Raw genomic sequence first — 10,500 nt, 5'->3', positions numbered from 1 at the left:
TTTTTCAAACTTTTTAGAAGCATTTGCCCTCTTTCAAGCTTAAGAGCAGCAACCATTTCAGTCAACCGTTTATGAAAAGTAGGTGGTAAAGTGGACTTTAAATCCACCAAGATCACCCTTTTAGCCACCACCAAACCAAACATAATAGACATTTGCTGATTATGTGACCATGCTAACACCGGATCAGAGCATCCAAACAGGGCTAATTCAATATCTGGACGTTTTCAGTCATTTTTGATTAACCATGCTTTCAGTTTTACGTCGTTTCAGTGACCACTGCCGTTTTCTTTCTTCAAAGGAAAGGTACCAACAATTTTGTCCATGTCTGTAAAATGAACATTTAAAATGAACAACGACATATTTAACAAGCAAATAAATTACATTTAAGAGAGTAAAAAAACAGCAATTTAATGTTGGGCTTTAAACATTTGTTTTATACTATTCTATAACTCTTAGCATCTGACATGATGTGATGAAGTACAGTTGAAGTCATAATTATTAGCCCCTCTGTTTATTTTTCTTCCATTTCTGTTTAACGGTGAGAATTTTTTCAACACATTTCCAAACATAATAGTTTTAATAACTCATTTTTAATAACTGATTTCTTTTATCTTTGCCATGAGGACAGTAAATAATATTTGACTAGATATTTTCAAGATGCTTCCATACAGCTTAAAGTGACATTTAAAAATATAGCTTAAAGGGGCTAATAATTTTGAAAAAAAAAATTTTTTAACTGCTTTTATTCTAGCCGGAATAAAACAAATAAGACTTTCTCCAGAAGAAAAAATATTATCAGACATACTTGAAAATTTCCTTGCTCTGTTAAACATAATTTGGAAAATATAAAAAAAATAAATAAATCCAAATGGGGCTAATAATTCTGACTTCAACTGTATGTAAATATGTCATTTGCGACCTGGGGTCCGTTCTTCGTACGTGGATTACTCGGTTAACTGGATTTGGATATTGACGATTTGACATGATCCAGAATCGTTTAGTTCTTTAAAAATCATCTGAGACTTGTTGTCGTAGCAACAGTTCTGCTTACTCAAATCTGCTACGGAGCAGGTTCATTTAATATAAACAGGATTAGATTTGGTCAGTTCAAGCAAAGATAATACTGAAAGTATGTAGCAAATGCTGATATTTTCTTTCAGTAGTTATATACACTTGAAAAAAATAGTAAATATATTTTTTATATATAAAGTTAAATATATATATATATATATATATATATATATATATATATATATATATATATATATATATATATATATATATATATATATATATATATATAAAAGATAAAAATATATATTAATAATAAAACTCATGCAACTCCAGAATAAAGTACAAAGACTGCCACCTGGTGGTTTAAAGAGAAAATTTATTGATATGAACTTTTTAGAGACATATGCGTACATGCACAATATTCGACTTAAAAAATAAAATAAAGGATAATAATTTATGCAGTCATGCGCGTGTTCTGACCGCTAATATAACAGGGATTTGATGCTTCAAAAAAGTTGCTGACACCTTTACCGATATCAAAATGCTTTTTTAATGCAAAATTAATTTATGGAGTTACTCCTTACGTCGATTAAAAAAAAACTTGAGTAGGCCTAGGCTGCTATAATAAAGAAAATCTTCTCTAAATGTAGAACTAAATACATTGAAATGCATTGAAATACATGATGAACACTCTTGACACATGAAAGTGTAAAGCCTGCAGCTCACAACAAATGTGGAAAGTTTGAAGAACCAAATTAGCCAGAGATCAGTCATCAAGATTGAAAGATCCAGGATCTGCCAAATCATCTTGGATCATTTAAGCGAGGTACGAAGAATGGACCCCTGGAACGGGCTTAAAAAGTGCTTAAATTTGACTTTAGGCAGGGTGTAGGAACCCTTTAAAAACTACATTTGTTAATGGGTAGCATTTACTCATTTCTAAATGTTTTTGACAAACAAAAATCAATAAAAGGAGGGGTAAATGCTAAATATGTGATGCGGTTTTTGTGTTAAGACATTGATAAAACCTGGGAATTGATTTGAGGTCATGTTTGTGTGTGCAGGTGGAGCCAGGCTCATGCACTGTGCTGGCCATCATAGGTGAAGAGGAGATGGTGAATAATGTCACAGGAAGTCTGAAACTGCTTTGAGGGAACTGCTGCAACGCTGACGGGAAAAAAAACTCAGATGTACCACAGAAAGAGCAGGGGTCCGAGATTGCCCACAGCAGCATGGTTCGCCGCAAAAGGTGCACTCAGTAATTTTTCTTTCCGTTTTGATGACTCATACTGACACCTTGTTGACATGGATGCATCTTTATGCAAAGGCAAGTGTTTTCTGTTATTAATACCAAGGGGTGGGCAATATACTGCATACAATAGTATACTGCTAGCAATTTGACACCCTTTATAACTATTGAAGTTTCCTTTCTATTATGGTTATGCCAATGTTTCCTGCAGTGCTCACTCTCCAGCATCACAACAAAAGAAACCATGTTTCACCCCACTCGTGAATGTGAATTTGCAAGTTTTATTTAACGTGACGTGAAACGGCTGTGTATTGCAAAATAATGGCATGGAAAAGATCTTTTTATTGGTTTTGCTTTTGCCATCTGCTTAACAAACTCAACATAACCTGTGATTTATATTAGAGTTGACTAACAGATGACTCGAATACGCCTGTCCATTTTTTAAATATTCATCCAAATGAATCAAGCGTGATTGTTTTGTTTAAGAGAAACCCGGGTAAGTTAAAATGCCGTTAATCACTACACGATCAGACAGAGTAAATTACTTTGGAAATTTGGATCAAGCTAAAACATGTCTTATAGTTGTGGATGTGGAATCCAAAAGGCTTTCAGTATTGCCATGAAATGTTATCAAAAATGTAAAATGGAGTAGAGGCTTCTAAACAAAAACACCATACTTATACAACACTTACCTATGAATAAAACAGTTACTTTATAGCTTAACATAATAAAAGATCGAGAGAAGAAATGAGTCATAATCTGCATTAATAAAATTGTGATAAACCATTACCTTGTATTTTCATTTAAAAAAATGTATATTGTGTAGTATATTGATGTGGACATTGTTTCTGTTGTATTTTTGCTTTTATTGCCCACCCCTTTCAATTTTAAATGTAGAAACGCACAGTAATCCGTTATTTATTTATTTCTCAAGTAAAACACGGGGTGGAATGTGCATTACTCGCATAAACCTGAGTAGTATTCAGTTGCTATTGTGATTTAAATTTGCGTTTTCAATATCCTGATGAATTTATTTTGCGGAACTGGAAGAAATTACTGAGTGAACCTTGAAACGCCTGCTTAGTTTAACAAACAGACGTGTTCAAAACATTGCATTTTTAATTCTCCTAATTTGTTTAAAAAAAAAAAAAAAACGACTGAAATGATCAAAAGATCCCTGAATTTAGAGATAAAAAAACCGTTCTCTTAGAGGGGAGCTGACAGTGAAATAGCTGTGTATAAAATGTATAATGAATTATAATCACATGTAAGTGTTATGCTTAATGTGCCTGTAGAACCCAAATGTTTTGATGATTGTGAAATCAAATAGCCATTGTCAAAGTAAAATGTATAACGTTTGTTCTTTTTTTATTGTGTGAATATATTATTTTGTATTGTTTACAATTAAACGTACCCAATCCCTTTGTGATGATAAAATCTGCCCGTGTGTTGCTTTTATGTCAAACTCTTGGCTGCCAAATGCTATATGTATCTGTTTTTAACCTAATGTATTTTAATCAAATAGATTTCCTGTATTTTTGCACACCGTAAATCACTGACTGATACACCAATGACTAATACGAGTATGAATATGAGCAGTGGCTACTGTGCAAATTCTTATGAGAAAAGACTAACTGAATTGTCATCTGCCTTGTACTGTATGTTCACCCATTTCTGAGTTCTTTACTGGGTTTCTGCAGGGTTTTAAGTCTTAAAATGTCTTAAATTTCAAAATCAAAATTTGAGGCCTTAAAGTCTTAAATTTACTGAAATATTGTGTTGTAGGTCTTAATTCTTTTTTTAAACAGGTCTTCTTTTTCCTTTTGTTCATGTATTGCTACCCAATCTGGCCAAAACCCATACAATCACCAAAAATTCATAACAATAAAACTTTTTATTTAAAAAGGTAATTTTATCATCGTTATTTATCATAATGGTTTAATTATTTTCTTTACAATAACATTTGTTTAACCGTGCTCCATGTTTTTACTGCCGAGTACACCGACCTAGAGAGATTGTTGTGTATAGATTTAGTTTATTATATTTTTTCAAACTTTTAAAACATTTTTTTATTTTAAAGAAAGTTTATGTTGGAAAAAAAGTGCATGGATACAAGTAGAGCTTGCTAGTTATTGCACAATAATTATTTTTTTGCTAAGAAGTATCTAAAATATTTATTTTTTATTATTAATATATACATAATTGTATTATTAGTATGTATTTGTATTCAATTATAATATATATTTTTTGATGGGTCAAATAAAACTCTTCCATCTGGGCCATTTGAAAAATTCCTTAGTGTTTAGCACTTTGAGTCTAAAATTTAATTCATAATGGTCTTAAAAATCTTAAATTTAGCTTGGTGAAACCTGCAGAAACCCTGTAAACTCTGCAATTTTGACTATGGTTTGCCTAACATGGACCAAAGATGTCTAACGAACCAAGAACAGATGCGACCATTATGCATGGGATGATAACCGTTTTCAAGGTATACCGTGGTTTGGAAAAGTCAATGTTTCAAAACCGCCAAATTTTTTTTGTAATGCCGTTCCTAAGGTATGTGTAGTATTTTTTTAATACATTTTTTTTGCTTAGTTTTTTAGGACAACAGTATCTCCAGTAAAAAAGCTATCCAAGGATGCTGTTTTAAATGGTAAAGAAATCTGTGTTTTTGAAACTAATGAAGACAGCAAAAGTCTATGATTGATTTGAATTATTTAGCCTGATATGATTACTGTTCCAAAATATTTGAAATCTTTCACAAAATAAAATAGATTGTTTTCAAAGGGTTTTTTGGAACTAATTTTTTTACCCAGACAATTAAAAAGAATATATTTTAGAGCAGTAATAAAATCGGGATACCGTGAAACCGTGATATTTTTATCCAAGGTTATCATACCATCAGAATCTTATACCTGCCCATGCCTAGCAACCTAAAAACTAGACGGAATGCTCAAACATACGTATTTGTTTTTCTTATCGTGATTACAATTACAGTTTAATCATAATTCAATACTAAAATCTGAGACTGTTTACAGCAGATCTACATGCATACTCGAGCTGTGTAATTTGAGGAAAATATGTAATTGCGATATGTATTTTTTTTGACAGATATTGCGATTTTGATTTGTGATTTTAATTTTGTAGTCAAGCTTTAGCTCAGTAATCTGTGTCGTAGCTACTTACTGCTAAAATAAAGTGAGTGTAAAAGAAACTGAGAAGATATTAACTTACTCCAACATTTATTCAAATTTGTTTTGAAATATTCAGAAATGAAAACCGTAAGCACAAATAATATGTCCTTCCCTTTCTTTAAACAAGTTGAATTCAAATTAGGGAGGTAACGTAGCTTATTATAAAAACCAAAAAATAATTATAATAATACAGAGCACTTCGCAAACTAACATGGCTGAAACAACTCTGAAATTGTATTTGCTTTTGCTTGCTACTAGATTCAGCATCACTGGCAATACTTTCAGTTGACTTTTTATCAAGACACTTCTCATAGAGCTGCCTATGGTGCTTTTTTTAGGTGCTGGTTATTGTATTTCATCATGCTGTGGCAACAGTTTTTACAAATGACCTGTTTTTGTTCGGTGTCTGTGACTTTAAAAACCAAAATATTCCCATATTACCGATTTCCTGTTTTTATCTGATATTAATTCTTCTATTAATGCTTCTGAAGCGGAAAATGCCATCTTACCACCCGTCCGTCTGTCTGTTTGTTGTTTTAAAAAAAAAAATTATTGTGGGTGTTTCGCATAGTTCAGTTGCGCAATTCTGATTGGGCAGAACAAAAGTGTGCTCACTCATTGGCTAGTAAGACTCACATACGGCAGTAACGCATTTGCTCTGGGCGAGGGAAATTAAATGATTCATACATATCACAGCCACTTGCGATTTTAGCTAATCGCAACTTTTCAAATCGTAATTCAATTTCGATTAATTACACAGCCCTAATACATACAGAAATTGCTGGAACGGTTTTGACTCCATTATACTTTTTATAAGCTGTTTGCATCCATACTATCACTGTAGAATGAGCATGTGTATCCCAGCTCGCAGCATTTGCTTGTATTTATATACAGTCTGTATTTAAAAGCCTTATTTGTTTGTATAGGTACTAAAACGTGTAAATGTGAGGTAATCCAAGAATGTTTTATTTGGACTGGACCACATCCTCAGCCCCAACACACCAGAATTTGGAAGCACAATTGCTTTATATTTTTAATTCAATCTAAATTTTCATGTGGGAAAACACTATTTTTTTTGTACTTTTATTTTGTTAAATTACTTTGCTCAAGGATTTCCTATCATCCTCTCCTTATGCTGTGTCTTATTTAGACCTTTTATTTGTGAGTTCAGTACAAATAAATAGTTTATAAAATTAAGTGTTACTGTCCTCCTATAAAATCATTCAAATCAGTTTTATAAAAGGTTAGTTCATCCACAAATGAAAATTCTGTTATTAATTACTCACCCTAATTTTGTTCCAAAGTCCTGATACCTTTGTTCATCTTTGGAACACAAGTTAAGGTATTTTCGATGGCATCCTTGAGCTCCCTGATGCCCCATAGACAGAAATGGTCCCAAGATTTTCAAAGTTCAGAAAAGGAGCCAAGTACATGGTCAAAACATTTAATGTGACTTCAGTGGTTCAACTGTAGTCAAACAAAGCTCCAAGAATATGTGTTGAGTTGCCAACTCTAATGGCAACACATCTTACTGCTTGGAAAAAGTGTGTACCCTGATAACTTAATCTTTGTACTTTGATAACTCGAAGCTTTGTACAATTACAGTTGAACCACAGAAGTCACATGGACTGTTTTGACAGTTTTGGATTGCTTTCCTGGACTTTGAACGTCTCATGACGGTTGCTGTCTACAGAGGATGAGAGAGCTCTTGGATTTCTTCTAAAATATCTTAACCCAAATAGGCCCACACAGAATCTGCGCGCACTGAATTCCACAGATTTTCAGCCCATCATTAATTCTGTTTATTTACTTAAGTAAATGTGTGTAAATCTATATTTATTCAGTTTATAAATTAATTACAGTAATATTATTGACTAATATGAAAATGTTCATCTGATTAATGAACAATGCAGTTTGTACAGTAATATTTTCTGTCTTTTAGTAGATATATTATATGAGAGGCTTGCTTTGTTTACCAAATAAAGTGAATCTAATTGGATTTGCATTTTAAACATTAAATAATAGTTTAAATATATATATTTTTTTATTTCACATTTTAAGGTTTTAGTTATGAGACTCCCAAAATAATTCTGCAGAAATACGCAGATTTTTATCAAAATTCTCTGCAGAAAAAACAAAAAACGTCCGCAGATTCCGTCTGGCCCTACCAATAGGTCACAGGGGACTGGAATGGCCTGACAGTGAGTGATTAAGAACTAAATTTTCACTTTTGGGAGAACTAATCCTTTAAAATCCAAATGTGCAACGTATTCTTAATCAAATTTTTAAGTGGACTGTAAAACATCCATCGTGTTTTCATGTCAGTTGGGATCCTTGTCATTTTACAAATACAATCCTGTTCCATCGTGAAATAAGTGTCCTCTTTAGAACATTTATAGATGTTGTAGGTTATAATGTAGTACGTTCTCCTGTTTATGAACACTTGTAGATCTGGAAATGCTATTCATTTTACATACTGCTAGGGAAGTAGGCCTCATTCAGATGCAGGGAGTGACTTCCTATTGCACTGTTGTTAGAAGTATTAGGTCACATATTGGTCCTTTCCTGTACTCCTCCTGAACACTCCCTCTCTCCACAATGACATGTGATTTTAATTGTAATACACAAATGTCTGTTGCATAGGAGACCAATATTAATGTGGCTTTCTGGCACCAATTAATGTCAATTTAAAACACAGAGTCTGTTTTTTAAATGGTTCCATTGTACTGGCAACAATGTACACTGTAGCACTACTACAATTTCCTGTTGGTCTGCTATGATAAATGAGTTGTCTGGGTTGACAGGTTTTTTTTTTAAACTCCTGACTGCAGCTGCTTATTCTCATCTACTTTTAAAGTAAGGCATTTGGCATCACAGTTGAGCCTTACTCGTAAATGACGACATCGCTTCACCTCAAGAGTCCTTTTTATCTACCTTATGGTACATGACTGTTACACAACACCATCTTTTACCAACACCATTTTTAATATTTCCCATATTATGTTTATCAGAGCAAGGAAATTTTCACTGTGTGTGATAATATTTTGTCTTCTGGAGAAAGTCTTATTTGTTTTATTTATATACAGCTAGAATAAAAACAGTTTTTAATTTAAAAAAAAACATATTAAGGTCAAAATTATTATTAAGCCATATATTTTCTCGATAGTCTACTGAACAAACCATTGTTATACAATAATTTGCCTAGTTAACCTAATTAACCTAGTTATGCCTTTAAATGTCACTTTAAGCTAAATACCATTGTCTTGAAAAATATTATTTACTGTCATCATGCCAAAGAGAAAATAAATCTGTTATTAGAAATGAGTTATTAAAACTTATGTTCGGAACTTAAACTAAAAATCTCTCAGTTAAACGGAAATTGGGGAAAAAAATAAACAGGGGCAAATAATTCAGGGAGGCTAATAATTCTGACTTCAACTGTATGAGTTTGTGCTTGTTTTCACAACTTTTTTTTTCATCTGAAGTGTTGACAAAGAATACAGATTCAAAAGAAATTTAAGAAAAGTTACAATCAATTAAAGTAATAGAAATAACTACTGGCCACAGACATTACAGTTTTAATACCAGTTGGAATTCAAAATTTAGACTAACTTATCAAAAAGGGAAAACGTTTCAAAAATATTTTAGATTTTGTGACCCTATACTTTGTAAATCGACAAGCTTTAATTAAATTTCCAATTTATTAACATTAAAATTTATATTATTTATTATGTATAATACATGTATTTTTTACTCATTTACTTTTAGAAAGTAGTTTGATAGTCTGAATTTAACCTGTTGGCGCACACACACAAAAAAAATCCCACAATATTATTAAAATGTTAAATATGTAATTATTTTAAAACTTACAACACCAAAAACAATGCTTGATACTTGTTTTTAAAATATGAAGCATAATGCCCGTCCACGATGCACGCCCTCATCAGCCGCGCGCGCAATCCCGCCGGAAGCGCATACTGTTAAATGACATTCATCCATTATAATATAAAAAATATGATATGTAGTTATAAGAAATGCATTGAATCCAAAGGTAAATGTGCTTTCCTATTGTGTGACAGGTCATGTTTTCATTTTACGAATTGATCTCCAAATAACATTGAAATCGGTAAGGACGACGTTTATTGTCAATTATTGTCTTTGAAACACAAAGGCCCTGAATTAAGCAGAGAAATTTACGATGACGCGTGCGTCGTTGTCTTTGCTATTGTATTTTCTCCAAGCAACCTGTATAATTGCAAAACTAACGTTAGGCTTTTGTATAGAGACTGTCCAACTCTGTCGAAGACAGCGGCGCACACTTGTCTCTGTTTAATACCTAACCGGGAAACGATTAAATTTGAACTATACTGTAATCATTAATACCTTAAGCCTGCAGTTTTCAGTAAGTCGTCAACTATCCCTAAAATAAGCGGTTCCTCATCCAGAATTGAGGCGCGACGAATATTCGCACACAAAGCGATTACAGTGGGAGTGATTTAATAGCTTTGTCAGTCTTCTACGCGTCGTTTATTATTTTGGCCCACGTTCGGTACCTCACGTATTCCTCTTTTTATAAAGGTGGACGGACCTCAGTTCGCCGCTGGGTTAATATTTTGAATAAGAATAAAATCCTGTACAAAATCAAGCGTCCAGTCCGATCCGGATCCCTTATATATATTCCTCAGACAGGATCGCTGACGCTCTAGTATCGCGCTCCCTGCTGTAGCGCTCAGGAGACCCCGTGCTGCTACGGCTGTATAACAAAACACTGTTATTCCTTTTAACACGGATAAAAGAAAAAACAATAATCCCTTTTATGAAAGAAAACCGAACTCCATAGTTTGTGTATTTGTAACACAACAAATCTCCCCAAAATCCTCGGCCACTTCTTTCGAGAGAATCCATTTTAACTAGCTGTTGGTCTTCGAAACCTAAAGCTCCTGCAACCCTCTCGACGCCATCTCACGCTGCAAACTGCTGACTAGAGAAGTGAGGCGCCTCGAAAAAAACAAGGTTCTGCCTCTTTTCCGTCTACGACAACAC

General features: G+C 33.1%; 1 protein-coding gene across 1 annotated transcript in view; it reads left to right on the top strand.

Moving 5' to 3' along the window:
* si:dkey-19e4.5 (UBA_like_SF and PTH2 domain-containing protein) overlaps positions 1 to 3,700 on the top strand; it is a 7,187-nt gene extending 3,487 nt beyond the window's left edge. Inside the window, exon 5 of the mRNA XM_056459534.1 lies at positions 2,040 to 3,700. Coding sequence (XP_056315509.1) covers positions 2,040 to 2,165 — 126 coding nt within the window. The 3' untranslated portion in view covers positions 2,166 to 3,700. The remainder of the gene's footprint in view (positions 1 to 2,039) is intronic.
* The last annotated feature ends 6,800 nt before the right edge of the window (positions 3,701 to 10,500 follow it).

Source organism: Danio aesculapii, chromosome 6 (genome assembly GCF_903798145.1).
Source record: "Danio aesculapii chromosome 6, fDanAes4.1, whole genome shotgun sequence".
Taxonomy (NCBI): Eukaryota; Metazoa; Chordata; class Actinopteri; order Cypriniformes; family Danionidae; genus Danio; species Danio aesculapii.
The sequence above is the reverse complement of the archived record's forward strand: the minus strand, read 5'-3'. Positions and strand labels throughout refer to the sequence as shown.